This window comes from Hippoglossus stenolepis, chromosome 4 (assembly GCF_022539355.2).
Source record: "Hippoglossus stenolepis isolate QCI-W04-F060 chromosome 4, HSTE1.2, whole genome shotgun sequence".
Taxonomy (NCBI): Eukaryota; Metazoa; Chordata; class Actinopteri; order Pleuronectiformes; family Pleuronectidae; genus Hippoglossus; species Hippoglossus stenolepis.
Genome location: NC_061486.1, coordinates 26699983 through 26720687, shown reverse-complemented (window position 1 = coordinate 26720687; position 20705 = coordinate 26699983). Strand labels below are relative to the sequence as shown.

General features: G+C 44.7%; 1 protein-coding gene across 1 annotated transcript; it reads left to right on the top strand.

Annotated features, from left to right (window-relative positions):
* The first annotated feature begins 3296 nt into the window (after positions 1-3296).
* chrd (chordin) lies at positions 3297-20118 on the top strand. Its single transcript, XM_035155347.2, has 21 exons — positions 3297-3703; positions 5724-5827; positions 5939-6065; positions 7864-8016; positions 8198-8309; positions 8578-8665; positions 9606-9747; positions 10002-10139; positions 11032-11114; positions 12557-12704; positions 14276-14382; positions 15140-15419; positions 15562-15803; positions 15895-16008; positions 17136-17327; positions 17491-17584; positions 17716-17772; positions 17920-18023; positions 18263-18526; positions 19505-19598; positions 19899-20118. The coding sequence occupies exons 1-21, from the start codon at positions 3562-3564 to the stop codon at positions 19961-19963; spliced, it is 2850 nt and encodes a 949-aa protein (XP_035011238.1). The 5' UTR covers positions 3297-3561; the 3' UTR covers positions 19964-20118.
* The last annotated feature ends 587 nt before the right edge of the window (positions 20119-20705 follow it).

Here is a 20705-nt window from a genome sequence, read left to right as displayed (position 1 = left end):
TGAACGGAATCTGTCCTATGAGCCACATGAGAGGTTCTCTGTGAACCAGGATGTGACGCGGCCCTGTAGGAAGGCGCAGAGACTTCCATGCGTAACTGCTCGAAATCAGCTGACTGGTGTTTTCATCCCTTTTGGATTTTTAAGTCGTCACATGTAGGACTCATTGTGAAGCGGGTAAAACATGGCATGCTTGTTAGAGCGGCTCGAGCTTCCACGTGATGAGGAACAGGTGGTGTGTGTGTGTGTGTGTGTGTGTGTGTGTGTGTGTGTGTGTGTGTGTGTTTGCGGGCGCGCACAAAGGCACATCTGCCGGGCCATCATAGCTTCTCAGGCTGAATATTCACACCTCCCCGCCCGAGCATGGAGCAAACAGGATGCGGTTCCCCGTGTGAGTGTGTGTGTAGTCAGACAGACACATTCGGGGAGGGGGTATGTATGTGTGTGTGTGTGGGGGTACTATTAAACAGTCCTCATTTATGACCTGCAAGCCGCGGCGTCTGACAGACATGAGCAAATACACAGCGCGGAGATGGAGAGTGAAATACGCACGGTGTGTATCCATCCAGATGCGCCATTATGGATGATACTGGTACGTCTGGTACACATACGCGCACCCTCCCTTTCTCTGTGTCATAACCGCGCTCACTAGCGAGATCTGCGTGAGAGCCAACTGATACTGTTCTTTCAGTGATGTCACATGTGGACCTGTAAAAAGTATCTTGCTGCATGTATCCCCTGATGCCAGCAGAGTTTCTTATCGGATTATTGCGCTCCCCCTCGGACAGAGGAGCGATGATCTAAATAAAAAACAGAATGCAGAGCATCGTGTCTGCTTCTCATTAAGCCCTGATTGAAGTGCAGCGCGTTTGTCTCCGAGTCATAAAACGATCTTCACGGTTAATCGATTTTATTGGGCTGTAATATTTGGTGATGGCGCGGCTGACTTGTGGAGCTAAGGACATTAGGGCCATAAATGTCTTCAACAGGTTTTATTCAATGCTGAAGGAATTAAAACATGACCAATAATATGTTTATTCTTAACCATATGGTTTCATCTGTGGTTTCACTCTTTTTGAAACCGTTACATTAGAAAACCATGCGATTAATGTTGTTTGTGAATCAGAAAAAAATAAAACGACATACAACAACAACTTAAAACTTTTCCTTACATCTTCAAGAAATGCTGTTGAATTCGGCGTGGGTTTACTCTCATATCAATACTGTCTCATTTGGATTTCTTGGTCATGTTTCCTCAAAATAGCGCAGTGTCTTGTGCTTAATTTGCGCAGTGTTGATACCATGACTGGATATAAGCGGAAGGAAGAGTCTTGTACCATATTTTATCTTTCATAAACAGTTTCGATGATGACATAAAGGAAAGAGAGTCGGTTTCCAAACAAGCGCTGGACGCATCCAATACACAAAAAAAACACGTTGCGCCCTTGTGCCAGCGGGGCTAATAAGTGTACTGGGGTTTTGTTAGCTCCAATAGACAATTTAACCATCCAGTCTGCCTAATGAATCACCGTGTGCAGTGCAGAAGAAAAGCGTCGCTTATCACCCTATGATGAAGTGCAAACAGACCATCATTGACTCCCATTGTTGGGGGGGGGAGGCAGGGGGGGGCGTGAAGCCCCACACCCGGATGGAAGTGGCTCCCACAGGCCACATAATGTGACACATGCATAAAAACAACACCTTGCGCCTCGCACCTTCAGTCGCACTTTTGGCACAAACCCGATGTGATTTGGCACATTGTTTTACTTGGTGCTTTAGTATGAAAACACAATAGTTTTTTAAGGGTCTCCAGAGAGAGAAAGAAATGTGGTATACAAATTCTGCTTCTCAATGAGGGATCTGTACAGAGAATTTAATGTGAAAAAAAAAGCTAAATAAGACACATTTAATGATCATTTTTGAGCATGTCCTCCAGATTATATTGTTACAAATCTTGCAGGGGAAAACATTACGCTCAGCAACCATTGGGATCATCATTGCATATGATTACGATCAAAATCCCCAATCAATCACTCCTTTATTCCAAACATTTCAGCCATATAATAAGCCTGACCCCTTCTGAACCCTCTGAAATAAATCACCCGGCGCACCACTACAGTAATGTAAACTTGAACGGCAGAGCGTTTGTCCTGGCCCCCAAGGGACCCCCGCGAGGAACTGGACTGTTGCTCAACCCGCTCTGTTTTGTTTGGTGGGAACTTTTCCCAGATCTAAATAGGCCCTAATAAATTTCACTTGTTGTTGATGTTGTGAAGCGCCCCAATGGCCACAGTGAGCTCTAATATATTGGAGGTTGAATTGCTTTTGGCACCTGTATCTATGTGAGGGGGGGCCTACAAATTTAACCGAGGCTTAATATATGGGATTCTGAAGCAGTCTCCTCTAAGGTAGGCTTTCTGGAGAGCCAAGAGAAACAGTCGAAGGTCTGAAAGAGGACAGGGGCTTGCAGAAGGCCAGGACAAATTGAAACGGCTTGCTTTGAGGCATTCCAACTATTTTCATTTGTTTCTGTTAAGTCACTTAGGTCTCAGCGCCAAACACACTTGAAAAAATAGACGGTGCAGCCAGCCACAGCAGCAGACGCTCACACATTCCTTATTGTACATGATGTGGAGATTCACACTTGCTCGCCACAGGACCGCAGATGTAGGTCTTCTTCTTCTCTGATCGCAAGCGGCACCGTTTACTGAGATATAGGTTTTAGGACTGTGGCACAGTGAGAAAGTCTTAGCATCACCATCTATACAGAATGAGCAGGCCACGTGACAAACTATGAAACTGGAAAATAAATGAAGGGAGCTTTTGGTATCTATAAATCTAAAAAAAAACAGAAACTTCACAGATAAATAATCAAAGAAAATAAGGCAGGTAAAAGTAGTTAAGTCCCTGTGAAACAAAGGTTTTGTGACTTTCATTGTAAATATATATATGGCACTTTACCAATACTTATTATAATACAAATATTGCATCAGTTGAGCTGATACTAATCGATGAGGGTCTCTCCTTAATTCACTGAAAAGCTTCACTTTTTTCCTTACAGAGGGTTTTTGGCCCAAACTGTATCAGACACAGGCTCGTTTCCATATCTTAAGCTTTGGTGAATGGACAGGGGCGTCGATTTGCCTCTCCATCACCCAAACCCCAACCCCCACAGCCCGTCACCCATCCCTCCCATCCCTCCCATCACCTCCTCCTCCTCCTCCTCCTCCTCCGGCCGGTGGCTGCTTCGAGCTGTTAGGGCAGCAGCATGCTATAAAACAGAGAGGGACGGGACTGTAGAGGAGGTTGGTGCTGAGGACACACACAGAGAGAGAGAGAGAGAGAGCTTTGGTAAAAAGTCGCGTGATATATCAAAAAAAGCTGCTCGACTTTCACGCAGATCAGCACGGACACTTGGATATAAGGAAGAAACTTCTCATCTTTTTTTTTATCGTCAGTGTAATTAGTCGCTCCAAGTCGACAGTGGTTCATTGAAAGCCTCTCAGTGGGAGCTTTGAGGAGAATATTCTGTGGAGAGCCTGAAACGAGAGGGAGGTCGCTGGGATGCTGCTTCCCCGCGCGCTCCGCTCCGCGCTGTGCGTCCTGTGCTGCGCGTGGCTGCGCACCGGAGCGGCCTCGCGCCTCAAGTCTCCAGCTCTGCCCATCCAGTCAGAGAGAGAGCCGCTGCCGTTCAAAGGCCTGTCAGGTAACACACCGTCATCGGTTTGAAAACGAGAATGTAAAGTGACTGTATGTTTAACTAATTAATATTAACCAGCCAATAGAAAAAGCAGCATCAACTATTCCAAACTTCCAACACACCAAGCGGGGGCGGTAGCGAGCACTTCAAAAGTCCGGATTTTGTTTAAATCAACGCTTTTTATAATCGTAGTCATGCCGAATTGCAGTGAACACATTGCTGCTGTTATCGATTATAGTATAAGTATCAGCTAATTATGTTTGTTGCATAAAAAACACAATTAAACTTAATATTGTATTTATTATGTATGGGATTTGGTGCTGCATGTGCGTAAAGGGCCAGTTTACGGACTCGATAGTAGATAACGCTTTAAGAACTCGCAGCCTAAACATGCAATTTTAAGTTGACACGTGTCCCCTGCCCCCCCCTCCCCCCCATATAACAACACGGGCTACTTACCCCAGTTTCCTTGAATTTCCACGTATCCTTGAAACGTCACGTAATTGCCAGTGTTGCTCATGTGTAAAACCAGCGGCAAACCTCTGAGTCATAACCACAGCGAATACCATTTGATTCACGTGTGAAAAAAATGCGCATACCCAGAGGGGTAGAAAGAGCCAAGCAGCGCGGTTATTATTACAAGGTAACTTCTGTGGGGTTCGACACTGTGGGAACTCCACGTTCACCATGTAATCCAACGCTGGAAAGTGCAATCAGTCCACTTTTCCATTACAAGCGCTGGCCGCTGCGCACATGATTTATTTCTGCAGAGACAGAAGTGGCAGGCGAAGCGAGCGGCTCACAGTTTGGACTGCACTGTTTAAAGTGTGCAGTCACTTTAATGAAAGAATAATGTGAACCAGGTTGGTAGCAGCGAGAGAGGAAGGCCATCAGCTCCAGTCCAGTTAGCATCACGCCTAGTGTGTGTGTGTGTGTGTGTGTGTGCACTTACAGTTAGATATAGGCGCTCTCATCACACACCACCAACTCTTACCTCCAGACACTTATTCTGACCAACATGCAACACTATAATATTATTGCACCGCAGTAATAATATCACTAAAAACTATTTTTATCTCGCCCCGTGTATTAGAACGTTTATGAGTTTTTGAATAGACTCCAGCACACAGGATTTCAAGTGACTCAATGACTATAATTTCCACATCTACATTGAGTGAGGAATTAAAGTTGTATTTATTTGTATACCGCCAAATCACAACATACATTATCTCAAGGCACTTTATAGTAAAGTGGAGACCATTGCCCCTTTTATCTCCTTTTATAAGCAGAACTTAGTTTCTACATGGTTCATCCAGTGTAGGTGTAAACACTGATTCAGTCTGATTCTGTGCTCACATTATGTGTGGTGGTTATTTCATTTCAAATCTAAAATGCTGAAGTCGATATTTAACACTGCAATAACCAGTTGAATGTCTGCGTCATGCAGAGTTTGCTCTAAAGGGAGGCACTTAATCGCAATCCTTTCTTACTTCTGTGAAATGTCATCTGAAGCTCTCTTGATCAAAGTTTGGCCAACATTCTGTGCATTTCTGGGAATGCCTCATCATCCCTCAGTGGAAAATTGAATATCTCCCATGCTTGCTCATGGATCATTTATTCGAGACAGGATGCAGGGTTGAGTCCCAAAAAACTGGCGAGGCGTCTGGGCAGTGAGCTGTGCAAGATTTCTTTGTTGAAAATATGAAAATTGGTGCAGTGGTCTGGTCGGCACAGTTTGTCATCCTGCAGTCTGACACTCAATAAAAGCCACAGAGTTGCACTTTTTTTCTAGCTCTTAAATGTCAGGGACTTTCTATAAATCAGCTCATAATTTAAAAAGCCTCAAGTAAATTATTTTCTGCTTCCTATAATTAATCCAGGCATAATTTAAAATCACAAACCTCATATGTAATTATGTCATTTCACATAGTTTCTAAACAAGCCTGTTGTTTTAGATGGAGACACCATGATGATAGTGTTTGACCCCAGAGATCAGTGTGTGTATTCACCGGTGTTTGTGTTGCAGGATGCTCATTTGGAGGTCGTTCCTACTCTCTGGCGGACACATGGCACCCAGATCTGGGGGAGCCCTTCGGTGTAATGCACTGCGTCCAGTGCCTTTGTGAACCTGTAAGTTTGACCTCAATCTCCCGCTCTTTCTGCACGTGCACATATATCACGCTCACTTTGTGCTGAATTGTATATGTTGTGTGATGCAGCTATTTCTGTTATGTTGTGCAGCAAAAGAGTCGTCGTGGAAAGGTGTTTGGGAAGGTCAACTGCAAGAACATCAAACAGGACTGTCCCAACCCGAACTGTGACCATCCCGTCCTTCTGCCAGGGCACTGCTGTAAAACCTGCCCTAAAGGTAACACCCCCACCTCCCACTGCTCTCCAGTTTCTTACATTCAAACTTGATCTGAGGTTTAGCTCCCCCCCTCGTGCCTCTCTCCCTCACAACAACGGCCTCTTTCCCTCAGTTTTGTTTATTCCTAGTTTGAATCATACCTCTCACCCTCTCTCATCTCCATTTTCCCCATTGGGCCCTCAGTTTTTTTCTTTCCCTGTGGGTCAGCTAGTAAGTCTTCAGAACAGCTGCCGGATTCAATGAGCACGTCAATTGATTTTCCATTCAGCCGCATCCAATAGACATTTTCTCTTAACCAGCCACAACTGAAAGTACCATCCATCTATTCAGCCTCATTCACACGCTGCCACTTACCTTGTCCACACACTGCTGCACACAAAGTTCCACCTTATTAGACAATTGCAGCAACCCTGCGTGCACACACACACACACAGACACACACGCAATTAGGGTTGGTCTTCATGCGGCACTGTTATTTAGCAGATTGGGTGGTTCTTTATGCCACGTGTGTGTGGTAATGGAATGGAAAGTAAAGGTAAAGCACTGTTAGAGCAGTGTGTGTGTGTGTGTGTGTGTGTGTGTGTGTGTGTGTGTGTGTGTGTGTGTGTGTGTGTGTGTGTGTGTGTGTGTGTGTGTGTGTGTGTCAAGAATTGGAAAGGCTGTGACTGTGTGGTCAAGTTTGTAGGAAAAGGTTGAGTATGTTTGTCTTACCATATGCTCCAAAGCAGCTAGTATATTTGTGTAAGTGATGGAAAATGGTGTGTGTGTCTGTGTGAATGTGTTTGTATGCATGTGTTTGTGTGTTTATATATATATATATAGTGTGTGTAATGACTGGTGCACCTGAGGATACAGTACTGCTAAGTGGGGAGAAGTGAGAGTGACACTCCCCAGAAGCCTTCAGCGTGCCCAGTGGAGCAGAGAAAAAGTGAGGGCAGGATGATGAGAATTAAGGTGTGTGTGTGTGTGTGTGTGTGTGTGTGTGTGTGTGTGTGTGTGTGTGTGTGTGTGTGTGTGTGTGTGTGTGTGCGAATCAGTCGCCAAGACAGAAAGCAGACAGTGCAGCTGCTCCTCACAAAACAACTTGGGAGAAATTTGGGTGACAAGTTGGGGTGACTAATAGGCAACGTGTGGTTTTTCGTTCTCAAGATTGTGTCAGTGTGTCTTTTAGTTGGCTGAAGGAGTAGCTAACCACTGCATGTGCGTCTGCGTCTGTTTGAGAGTGTGCGTTAGAAAAACGGCGAGGTCAACACATTACATCAAGGTGCACGTCAGTTTGTGTGGAACAGCGGGTCAGTGTTGGGATCGCACGCCAGTGTCACTCTCAATTCTCCTTAAGCTCTTCAGCTGCAAGAGACCCTCCGGTTAGTTTCCCCTGGGTGAGAGGGGGAGACAGAGAGAGAGGGCGGGTGGGGGGTGGAGGAAATGGGCTTTAGCCTTCACCGTACCATTGCCTTGAAATTGGCGTCTGACATCTTACACATCCTTTAAATACCTTGTCCACGCATTTCACACTCTTTATCCAGACCCAATACACAGTCAAAGAAAAGAAAGTGGACAGCTGATGCTTTCGTCTCGTTCAGTCTTTGGAAAGCGTCGCTGCCAGAAACTGAAACCGTTACAAAGACATGATTCGACATGAGAAACTCTTATTTCTTCCAGAAAACTAACTACTAATTAAACATGTTTATATTCACACGTTACATTAGGTGATTATTCCAGGGCCAACAATAGAACCTCCATATTAACTGCATATTTAACATATATATATATATATAACTCTACTTTGCTTCCACAGTTGATGGTGACACGAAGCAGACGGACGCCGTCCTGGACAACTTTGAGTTTTTCCATGAGAAGGGAAAAGACAAGGAGGACGACCTCCACAAATCTTACAATGACAGGTCGTACCTGAGCTCTGAGGACATGGGCCCCGGGGAGAGCCGCACTGGTGAGCAAGGAGCATTAAGAGACAGAAACTACTGCTGCAGTTAGAGTCATTTCAGATATTAAAATGTGAAGTAGGACACCAATGCCCCACAGGCATGCAGCACATGCTGTTAGTAAGAAAAGAACCTAAATTAAATGAATGAAACTATATTAAAATAACTCTGTCTTCTGTTCTCCTGCAGACTTTGTAGCCCTGTTGACAGGGGGGACGGACTTGGGGAGCTCCAGTGGTGTTGCCAGAGCTCGCTTCTCCCTGACCAGAACCAGTCTGGCCTTCTCCATCACATTCCAGAGGTAAAACACAGAATGAGTCTCAATGGGTTTTTCTTTTTCTTTATAGCTTTAGTTTAGTGGTGCTCTCTCTTCTTTCTCATAACTTCCCGGCTCCTCTACTGTTCCTCCCCCAAACAGACCAAAAGTGTTTAGAGAAGCGAATTTAAAAGACGTCATGATTGATCTGTTGTTTTGAAGCCTAATTTTGTTGAGAAGTAACAAAAGGGAGCTGAAGAAAAATGAACACGACGTTAAATATTTGTCATTTTTTCCACCCATGACTTTTCAGAATGGACCGTCCCAGTAAGATACTCTTCTTGGATTCAGACGGGACCACTGCATTTGAGTACAGGGTCCCCAAGGGACAGTTGGACATGGTAAGACACCACTGAAAACAATCTCTTATTTTTACTCTGTTAATGTTTTTTTTTGTCATGTGTGTCCGTGTGAGAGAGAGAATAAAAGATCTGGTATGAATAACATTCTCACTGCACGACTCTACACACAGACACACTGCCGAACACACAAACACACACACATTTTTGCTTCATTGCCTCTTTGTAAACATCATAAACTCTCTCATTGTGTGATTGCACCAAACATCAACACTCGCTCCCCTTCAGGTTTGAGATGCAAGTCTGAGTTTGATAAAAGGCCAACATCATTGTGATGAATCATTAAACCAATATGTTGGTGTAACAGTAGTACCTACACATGCATGTCCACAAACTCCCTGAGGTCTGACCCAATCACTGCACATCATTTGCTGCCAAAACGCACACACATCTCCTCATTCCATGTCAGACCCCAACACTCTGCGCAGCGAGGCTGGAGCCCCGTAAATACAGGTCCTGGAAAAATGCTCCTATTATTATTTTTAGATAAATGTCAGTGCCAAGAGGACCTTAGAGAAAACACTTGTGGACAAAAAGGGAAGATTGTTGGGGGGTGGCGGGGTTAAGCTGGAGCAAAGAAGAGAAAGAGAGAATGTTTCACATGTTACATCACTGCTTTGCAGGGGGACAGAGCGTATCACTAATTGAAATGGAGATTACCTCTGAACTCTTGAGTTATGAAGTGCCGGCACGCTGCCACATTTCTTCCCTCTGCTCTCAAGAAGTGTGTTGAAGGGTTGCAGCCTGTGGTTTATAACACAATCACGTTAGATGTATGCAGCATGTGTGTTTGTCCGTTTGCCCAAATGTTACATGAGCGAGTAAACAGATTTTAAGATTATATCCCCAGTATGAGTGGATGTTGTCGCCTCACAGTGCTGCCGCCTCATTGGCCTGTGTGTGTGTGTGTGTGTGTCTGCAGATCTGTGGAGTCTGGAAGAACCTGGCTAAGCCTCTCATGCGACAGCTGCAGTCTGAGCAGATGCGCATCCGCATGACCACACCAATGAGCAGACGGGAAGAAGTGGAGGGGAAGATCATCAAACACAGAGCTCTGTTTGCTGGTAAGTGTGCACGGAGGATATTATAGCATTCTCTATCAGACTAGACATGTGTATGCCTTTGTTCTTTGTGCTGTTCTACACAATAAACTCAATATTTACAAATCAGTGGAACTGTGTACATTCTCATGTAATCTTTAGCAGCCATAGATGGATTAATGTAGAGAAAAAGTGAGGGCTTTGTTTACAGAGGAGTATTTGTATAGACGTCCTGTAAGAGAGCGCAGATACTCAATGGGCTGATGTCTCACGTACAGAGACATTCAGTTCAACGCTGACGTCCGAGGAGGAGAATTCAGGCACGGGAGGCATCGCCATGTTGACACTGAGTGACACGGAGAACAACCTGCACTTCATCCTCATTCTGCAGGGCCTCATCAAACACAAAGACAAAGGTGAGTGATGGAAAGCTAAAGTGGAAGTGTTTGGGAACATGGTGACACTGAGAAACTGCAGGTCTGACAGAAAGAGATCAAATGAGAGTTCAGAGGGTTGGGATAGATAAACACCAGACATTAAGACTTATGAGTGGATGATGATCAGTTACTTCTATCAGTTCCCTTTAACGAATACTTAAGTTGCATTCCTGTTTTAAAACTACAAGGAGAAAAATAATGTAGCTGATCATTTAAAAACAAGACCTCCGCTAAATCTGGATCCTGCATAGATTGTATAGTTTTGCAAAATTAACACAAATGGATCCAGAATCGTGTGATGGGATCGCTTCAGTTCATCCGTTTCTAATAATGTCCCCTTCAATCTGTAAACCTTCCTTAAAGCTAGGGTTGATAATCCTGGAAAAGTTATAGCAACAGCAGGCTACATTTAAAAAAATGCAAATCCAACCCCTCCTATCGGCCCTGTCGTCACAGCAACGCCCCCAGAATACATGAACGGGCACTGACAACTTCTAGAAGACGTCTTTTAGGCGACTCGCTCTCTAACTTCTGGCTATCGTCTCTACTTCAACGGTGTATGTGTCTCCGACTAAAGAGTGTGGTCATGTGCAGTGAGATCACAGACAGGGTGTGTGCAGGCAGGCAGGTCGGTTAGTGACAGACAGGTACACCAGCCAGACCCAATTTATTTCAGCCCTGAGAGGCCACAGGCTTTTCTCTTTTTTTCCAGATGACTTTATTTATTGATGTCATCAGGATGTGAAGACAAAAAAATGTTTCAGTAACAATTTATCAACCCCAGCTTAAATTGTTGAATTTTGAAATGGTGATATTAGTAGAAGACGTGATGATGAGAAAACTGACTCTCTCTCTCTCTCTCTCCCCTCAGAGCCCCTCTCGGTGCCCATCCGTGTCCAGCTCGTGTACCGCCAACACATCCTCAGGGAGATCCGAGCCAACATCACCTCTCATGTGAGTATTAACACACATTTACTAGAAGGGGCAGATACCAAAACTGAAAAGTGACTGATCGCCAACATTTTGTAGCAAATATATTGATTTTTACATCTGAAAAATCCTCATTTGTAAAACTCGAAATAAACAAAATATTCAGCGTCTGCTCTTAGATAAGAAGGGAAAAGTGGGAGTAGTGTTCGGAGGAGGAGCAGGGTTGTTGTTGGTTAGGAACATATGACACAGCAACCCACCACCACCACCACTACCACCACCACCACCACCTTCCCTCTCTGAGACGGATGTGGTTGGGTCACCACATCCTCGCGCGGTTGTCGCCGGCGCTCTGATCACAGCTAACTAGCCTGAGATGTGACAAGAAAAATGGATGGAGACGAGGACGAGGGGGGAAACGAGGAGAGGGAGAAAGTGTGCAGGAGGAGCTTTTGCAGGGGACAGATGTGAGCGAGGGATGAGAGACAGAGAAAGAGGGAGGTAGAGAGGATGGACTGCGTACACACTCCACACACATGTCAGTGGTTAGTGGTCTGTGGGCTGAGATGGATGGAGGGAGGAAGGAGGGAGGGAGCGGGTGATGAAAGGCGGGCCTGGTTTTAATTCTGCCAGGAATTGCATGAGGAGCTGATGCGCCCCTTTCAAGTCTGGTGGCGAGGGACACTGTCCGTGAAAATTATGTGAAAGGTTCGAGCTCGGCGACGCGACCTCGGCGAGCGTCCCCGGGCGAGACGTTGAAACCAAAACCGCTGACTCATGCCAAGGGGAGCTGAGTCACAGAGGCATGTAAACAACAGACATATGACAAGCCATTTTTCAACTCTCATATACAAGCAAGCGCATTGGACCAATGATCCTGACAGTGTTACTGCTCCTCCTGATTTATATCACACCCCGATATATCCTTCCTCACCTTACTTCTCCCTCATTATTCTGTCCGTTCATTTCCCCAAATATAAGTCACCCTCTCTCCGTCCAGCCACTTCTCTGCTCCCGCTCGGTTTTGGCTCCTCACTGTGTGGATTTATGGCACATGTATATTTATATTGAACCGAGGCCCCGGGGTCATAAAAGTAACATTTCTTCAACACGCTCGTACATCTGTCCTATTAATTCAACATTTCTCAACATCCTGACTGCCCCCCCCCTTCTCCAGTCTGCCTGCTTGAGATTAATCTTCACTCAATATGAAACATGTTACGGCAATGCGAGCCATATTTTTGCCCTGGGTTTAAGTGTGCACTTGCGAGTGGCGTGATTTAAACACTGTGGTTTTATGTCACAGCACAGTTTGTGTCCGTAATGGTTACTGACTTTGTGATTGTTGAATTAATCTCACACTGGCAGTTGAACCAACATCAGGTCAACAGGATCTTCAAGATATAAGGTGACTTTTCCCCTCTGACAGCTGACCCACGTTTAACTCCATTTCTCAATCTGTGCAGGATCCAGATTTTGCCGAGGTGCTGACAGACCTGAACAGCCGCGAATTATTCTGGTTATCTCGCGGTCAGCTGGAGATCGCCGTGACGACCGAGGTTCAGGATCCCCGGCAAATCTCTGGCTTCATCACCGGCAGGAAATCTTGTGACAGTAAGTGTCCCCGCTATACTTTCCTCCGCATGTTTTTTCCTCCGCACTCTGCGTTGTGTGTGTTGCTTCTCAATACTGCAGATGCAACAAACACGTAGGTCGCTGAGAATGTGTTTTGAGTCGTAGTTGGTTTGTGCTCGTCCATGTGTGGCTGTTTTTGTCGTTCCTCTCTATAAATACTTCTTTTTTCTCTCTGTCTCCATCCTTTCAAGTCTTATCACTGGGGGAAAACCATGTTTATAGACCTTCTGTTTGACTTGGTGGCCCACCAACACTGTGTATGCATGTCCGTGTGTGTGTGTGTGTGTGTGTGTGTGTGTGTGTGTGTGTGTGTGTGTGTGTGTGTGTGTGTGTGTGTGTGTGTGTGTGTGTGTGTGTGTGTGTGTGTGTGTGTGTGTGTGTGTGTGTGTGTGTGTGTGTGTGTGAGAAAGAGAGAGACACAGAAAGAGAGACAGAGGTTTCAGGAATGTTGTGGACAGCCCAATCGTCTGAAACCGTAAAAGCATGCACACATGGTCTTTTCATGGGATGCATACTTGTACATGAACATGGAACATCAAGGTGTCGGACACTTTGAAACACTTTGAGAGGTGTTTTTTATTCTCTAACAGACACAAACACATGCACACAAACACACACAAATACACATAAAGACTCTATTTTATGAAAGTTTATGTACACACAGACACACACACACACACACATAAACACACTGCTGCCAAGGTCACAGTCTGCTGGACATGACTCTCCTTGCTGGTGTTCCAGTTCTGTGATTAACAGCTTGACGTTATGTATGAAGAATTCGAACCCAGCACACTCTTCTCCCTCTCTTCTCTCCTCCTTCTCGTGCCTGTTCTCCCTCTCTCCTTCTACCAGTCTCTCCATTTAGCGGCGGCCCCGTTGTCTGCTGTCCTCTTCGTGTGTCTTTGGCAAAAACGATTCTCATAAAATTTCCTCTGCTCTTTTCTCATCCTTCTCAGTTACTCATTCCCTCCTGTCATTTCAGCTCAATCTTTTTAAGCCTACTGCATTCAGCAAGGGTTACCTCATAGTAAGGCTTAACCTTGGGTGGGTTTAATGTGTGTTTGTGTGTGTGTGTGTGTGTGTGCGTGGGTGTGCGTGCTTCAACATGTATGCATTTGGCTCAAGGTCGCACACAATTACACGTGCAGGAACGCCTCCTGATTAGTGGTTCAATTGAATCTGTCCCCTCAATGACTCTTTCTTCTTGAAGGGAGGACATTATGGGCATAGCTTCGGTGTGTGTGTGTGTGTGTGTGTGTGTGTGTGTGTGTGTGTGTGTGTGTGTGTGTGTGTGTGTGTGTGTGTGTGTAGTTGCAGAACATGGGTAAATGTGATGTGCCCCCAGTGTTTTCCATCCTTCACCCAAACCAGCAGATTTCTACATGACAGAAATGGTTGCCTCATCAGTCATGCTGTCAGGCTCTGTGGTGCAATAGAGGAAAACTCCGAGGGGAAAATGTTGGTTTCCGATAAGTAATAATAATGAGCGCTGGACGTGCTCTGAAGTGGATTTTTGATATTAATCTTGGTCTTTTTTCCCCGCTCAGCTATTCAGAGTGTGATGTCCAGTGGCGATGCCCTGACCCCGGGGAAGACCGGAGGTGTGGGATCTGCCATCTTCAACCTCCATGATAACGGCACGCTGGACTACCAGGTGAGGTTTCCATCAGGAGGATTTGATTGTTGTTTATCAAACGTTTTAATGATCATACATGAGTTGCACTACAAAAGATCATTGTGAATTTTTCATCAACATTCTGTTCTAATATCCAATATTTGTGGTTTATTAACAGTAAACCTGTTGTATTTATAGAGTTAAGCTCAATCTGTCGCTGTCATCTTGGGTTGACAATGTGGAACTATGAGTGATCAGTCACTAATAGTAACAGTATTCCCATTACTTTCAAGAAAGCTGTACATCACCAGTCTTACAATAAATGTCATGGACTCACCGTCACAAAAATTGGGTTTAAACATACTGAACAGTAATAAAATAGCACATAAAACATTCTCTTTTTTAATGGTGTCAAATTAGGCTGATCCCCGATCAAACTCACCCACACCCACAACTAATCAATAATTAAAGATCCCCTCCAGACATGTGTTCAGACCTAGAAATATTCTGTGCTTTGAATCACTGATTTTCAAATTTTATAATCACATCTACCTGTCTCTTAATGAAAAATCCAGAATCTTTTTTTATGCATACTTTTAGTTTAAGTACTGAACACAAGATGTTAATGTCTTGCTTCATTGAAAAACTCCTAAAGTTTGAAGTAAGCACAGAGGAACTTCTCCTCTTCAGCAGATTCTAGGGTCAAACTCACTTACTGCTCTTCACAATGAATTTCAATAATAAGCCTATTACGTGAAAAGGGGCTTAAACTGTTTGTCTCATCTCCTCCGTTCAGGTTCAGGTTGCAGGTCTCACCAGCGACGTGGTCAGCCTCACTATCGAGCTGAAGCCGCGGCGTCGCAACAAGCGCTCTGTTATTTACGACTTGACGACGGAGTACAACAAGGCCTCGGGCCAGGCGGTGGGCAGCTGGAGTCGCCTGGAGGCGCGACACATCCACATGCTGCTGCAGAACGAGCTGTTCATCAACGTGGCCACGGCACACAGCCAGGAGGGGGAGCTGAGGGGGCAGATAAAGGCTCTGCTCTACAGCGGCCTGGAGGCACCCAGACATGGTGAGGAGGGGAGGGAGGAAAGTTAGGAAACTCAACAGACACATGAAAACACATTGAATTGCTTTATAAAATGGCAAAATACAGAAAAATCTTCCTTAATCCAGGATCCACTCTCATGTATATTCATGTCTTCCTCCTCCAGAGTTGCCCACCCCTCTGGCCGGCCACTTTGTGTCCCCACCAGTGAGAACCGGTGTCTCTGGCCACGCCTGGGTCTCAGTGGACAAACAGTGTCACCTGCATTACGAGATTGTCGTCTCGGGGCTCAGCAAGGCCGACGACCTCACCGTGAGCGCCCACCTCCACGGGCTGGCTGAGATCGGAGAGATAGACGACAGCAGCACCACGCACAAGACGCTGCTGACCGGCTTCTATGGATCACAGGTACATCCGTTCAAAAATGGACATGAAGGAAAACATCCACATGCAAAAGTGTCACATATATAAACCCATCCTCTCCTTTCCTCTCCTCCAGGCTCAGGGGGTGTTAAAGGACATGAGTGTTGAGTTACTGCAGCACCTGGACCAGGGAACAGCCTTCATCCAAGTCAGCACCAAGCTCAACCCCCGCGGAGAAATTCGAGGACAGGTAAGAGAGACAATTACGACAAAAACAACCACTTTACATTCATTATTACCACTAAACGTGTTAAATAACACGTTTATCCACACATACTTAAGAGATGCACTTTTTTAGTGATTTGTTTGAATTTTTTAGCTTTTAGTACATTCACTAATTGGTTTGGGGCAAATATCCCAAGGCAGGGGTTCAGCAGGGTTCGTCACTTGGGCTGTGTAGAGTTCAGTTAAGGATTCACGTCTCCCAAGGTGGTCCAGGCGTCCCTAACTGGCCCCATGTCCTTTAAAATTAAGTATAATAATTTGTTACGTTTTATTTTCTAAGCTTTTTTAAAGAACACAATGTGTTAAAACAAGGAACATTTTTCTAAATATATTCAATGATGTGTGGCAAATCTATCGAGCTAACAGTAAACAAGCAGTGACTCAAATGAGTTGTACAGGGATATTGGACGTATGTGTAAATTGTGGCCCCTTCATGGCCCCTGATTTAGAAAAATCCTAGATCCGTCACTGAAGATCGCAGAGGCATGGTGAAGAGAAGATGTTTATACTTTGCTATTCGCCCAAAATTGTCATGCCCTGTTTGCAACTTTTGTAAGCAAAGTGATGATTTAACATGGACAATCAGAGGAGCAGAAAAGCAGAGCAGTTTATTAGATTAAAAAAAGAAGTCAAGTCCTCGGGGCCTCTATAAACCCTCTCAGTGTTTATGTGTCTGTGTGATTGCTCACGTAGCGCTCACGGGCCAACACAAACACACACTGTCACTTTCACTGGCAAGTGCTGTCGGCCTGGAGAGACGTTTGTTGAAAAGTTAAAATGTAACTGGGCTTCAGTAGCACACTAACTCAGGCCACAGTTGCCTGTAAACCTGTGTGCAGCTTGGCAGGTGTAGCTGTTGATGAGTTCTTTGTTCAGTGGGTCCAGCTGTTTTAATAGCAAACAGGTCGGACACATAAACGGCCATCTGCTCGGGAGCACAGCAGCGCTTCATTTTGGAACAGTTAACAAGCCACAGCGTGACACCTGCCTGCGCTCGGGTGTGGCCAACAGATCTCCTAACATCCCCCTCTTGTTTTTTCCCTTTCTCTGTCGTTCATCTCCACCCGTCCCTTCTTTCCTTTTTCTCTCCAGGTCCATGTGCCAAACAACTGTGAGTTTGGGACCAGAGGGGATGTGGAGGAGGCTGAGTTTGACGACCTGTTTGTGAAGGACCCGGAGGAGCTGAAGAAAGACCCGCATACCTGCTTCTTTGAGAACCAGCACCATGCTCACGGCTCCCGCTGGACACCCAGCTACGACAAGTGTTTCACCTGCAGCTGCCAGGTAACAAAGCACGACCAACACAAAGGAAACAGGGAAACAAAGGATGCACAGTTTTGTTTTTGCAGCCTTTGAGATGTATGTTAGGACTGAATATTGGATTTATCTTGTTTCACAATTCAAACTCACTCTTGGTCATTTTTTTGTGCATTTATTTCTTCTGTAGAAGCGAACGGTGATCTGTGATCCAGTCATCTGTCTGGTGTTGACCTGCTCCAAAACCATCCAGCCTGAAGACAAGTGTTGTCCTGTCTGTGACGGTGAGAGAATCAGAAATATAGTTTTATAGTTCTTTGATTTCTGTGGACATCTCCTTATTGTCCCAAAGTGTCAAATGATAAAGTTTAAATCTAATTCTGTTTCTATCTCCATTTCCTTTTTCTCTGTACAGAGATGAAGGACCCTAAGGACATGAAAGCTCCGGAGAGAGTGGAGGAGCATCCCGAAGGTATGCACCACCTCTCGTCTATTGTAGTTTTTCCTCTCTTGTGTCTTTTTATGCTGTGCTTGTTTCACTGAATTTCTGCCGACATTTAAAGTTTAACTCTGGATAACTCAGGCATTTTCTCTCTAACCTCCTCTCCTCCTCTCCCAGGTTGTTACTTTGAAGGAGACCAGAAGATGCATGCCCCAGGAACCACATGGCATCCCTTTGTTCCTCCCTTTGGCTACATTAAATGTGCTGTCTGCACTTGCAAGGTAAACACACATCAACAAACCCACTCACATCTGGCTGGATTTACTTTCCAAAAGCCCTTAATGGATCGTTTATTTTTTGCACTGGACTCCAAAGAAAATGAGGCAGAAGTAAATTTCTCGTCATTTCTTTCTTGAAGAATGATCAGACTTTTTGACTTTGTTTGAATAAAGGAAAAACAATGAGTCCGACTCAAAGGAGCTGAAGCAAAATTGCTGACGATGCTGCATTTTCTTTCCAGGGATCTACAGGGGAGGTGCACTGTGAGAAGGTGACGTGTCCCCTGCTGACCTGCAGTCACCCTGTGAGACGTAACCCGTCCGACTGCTGTAAAGAGTGTCCAGAGGAGGAGAGGACGCCTGCGGGGCTGGAGCACAGCGACATGATGCAGGCAGACGGCCCGAGGCACTGCAAATTTGGCAAGAACTATTACCAGAACAGCGACAACTGGCACCCCTGGGTACCGCTGGTGGGCGAGATGAAGTGCATCAACTGCTGGTGTGATGTAAGTACACGCTGGCTGCCAAGAAGGGGAAGAATTGTAGGATAACTGGAATTTGCAGACATAAAAGTCAATTTGTTAATCATGTAAATTGCCTGAAGGTAGCTCATTAGAAACCAAAAGAACATTTTAAATTGATGTTGACTGAATACAGTTCAAACTAAGTTCTTTAAACATACCACTAGAAAAGTGATCCTATCATGAAACCAGGACATTGGCAAATGTGAGTATTTGTGCATGGACTTTTATCATCGGCCATTTCAAGCAAAACTACGTTAATCACTAATGAGTTTCCACAAAGAACCTTTTTAATTGTTGAGGTCGTCTTTGGATTTGCATGTTTCTCTTGTTTGAACAGTGGCATCAAATCTCACTGCACCATCATATGTATTTTGTCAGCACATTGTAGTAAGACTCAACTTCTTGTTATTGTTGTTACTATTATTATTTTCTGTTATTTAATGATGTTTGGCAAACAGCTTTGCGGTGCATTACTGCCACCACCTGGCAGTCATAATGCATTACTTACTACCAGGCGCTGGTCAAAACGAGACGAGATGCACAAAAGAAGTTGCATAAACTATATGATTTTTATCATTTAATACTTAAAAAATCATCGGCCATCGCCAATCAATATCTTTCTATTAAAATAAAATCAAATAAAATGTGCAAATGTGCAACGCAAAACTACAAATTCTTAAATTCATCAGGCTGTCAGAAACACACTCCATATTTTCTGGGTATGAAAATGACCAACTGTCCATTAACATGTATAAACTGGATTTGCAATGAATGCAGGTTAAATGCAATAACAACATAAAAAGCTGAATTAAATGAATCATATTTTCACATTTTACCAGTTTAAGATTAAATAGCGTAAATGTAAACATGCAGGCTAACAAATTTGTCGCTTGTACCTCACATTCGGACAATCCTGTGTCTCATCATCTCAAACCTCGATGTTCATCTTCTTCTCCACAGCACGGTGTGACCAAGTGTCAGAGGAAACAGTGTCCAGTGCTGACCTGCTCCAACATCACCCGCAGAGAGGGCTCATGCTGTCCTGAATGTGCTGGTGAGCCTTCAACACACACACACACACACACACACACACACACACACACACACACACACACACACACACACACACACACACACCACACCACGAGCAGGGACTAAACTGATATATCTGCGAACAGTGACCGTTATTTGCTTATTTAGTTATTTAAAAAGAAAAGTCTTGCTAACGTTGCTGCTGACCTTCAGCTGGTAGTTCTTCTGTCACTTATTAGATTTGTACATGTTAGTATCAAACCTGGAGCTGTGTCAGTGTTGTGCTGCCTGGGTCTTTATTTTATTTTTGTGTTTGCCTTAGATTCCAAAGAGGAGGACGATCTGGTGATGAAAGTTCCAGACAAAAGACGGACCTGGAGACACTGATCTGTGGGGAGACCAAAGAAAAAACCCCTGAACCCGTAACTTTTACCCATCGAAGTCCCCTCGTCCCAGATGGACACACACCCAGAGCCATACTGGATCTCCCCACCTGCCTCCCCCTCCCCACACCCACCCAGTTATCAGCTTCAGGATTGTAATGAACAGAAGCAGAGACGGAGGAATGATCAAATGAAACACGGACTCATTAATGAAGCTACAAAGAGGACCAACCAGACTTTATCAACCTGCTGCTGCCTTCTGCTTCCCGCCTTAACGTTTTCTGCAGGAATTTCTTTTTTCTTTTTCTTTTTTCAAAGAAGCTCAACAGGACAAAACGTGTAGATGTAGATGTGAAGCGAAGTTGGGACTGTTTTACTGTTGGATTTTAAAATGGGAAAGACTGTGTGGCATGTGTTTCTTTGACAGGGCTTCTTTTTGAAGTGCAGAACAGGATGAATGTGAGCGTGTGTGTGAGTGTGTGTGTGTGTTTACCGGTATAAGATAGGACTAATCAGCGATATAGAAACTGTTACAGGAAGAAAGTGGAGTCGAGAAACAAATGAACTTATCTCTGCAGTCAGTCTACAACTTTCATTAGTTGTACAAACATGTTTTGACTTGTCATCACTTGTGTCGGCGTCAGGATCCGTCCTGATTGGTCGGGAGACAAGTTAGAAACCTTCTCGGCTGCCGTTTCGGCCTGTTGAACTCGTCGCTCCTCTGCTTTGATCGTTCAAAATAATTC

Excerpts from the sequence above, each read along its gene's own strand:
- chrd (XM_035155347.2), top strand. The coding sequence starts at position 3,562 with ATGCTGCTTCCCCGCGCGCTCCGCTCCGCGCTGTGCGTCCTGTGCTGC. Across the intron at positions 8,666-9,605 it reads CCAAGGGACAGTTGGACATG|ATCTGTGGAGTCTGGAAGAA; the intron begins GTAAGACACCAC and ends GTGTGTCTGCAG. Across the intron at positions 9,748-10,001 it reads ACACAGAGCTCTGTTTGCTG|AGACATTCAGTTCAACGCTG; the intron begins GTAAGTGTGCAC and ends TCTCACGTACAG.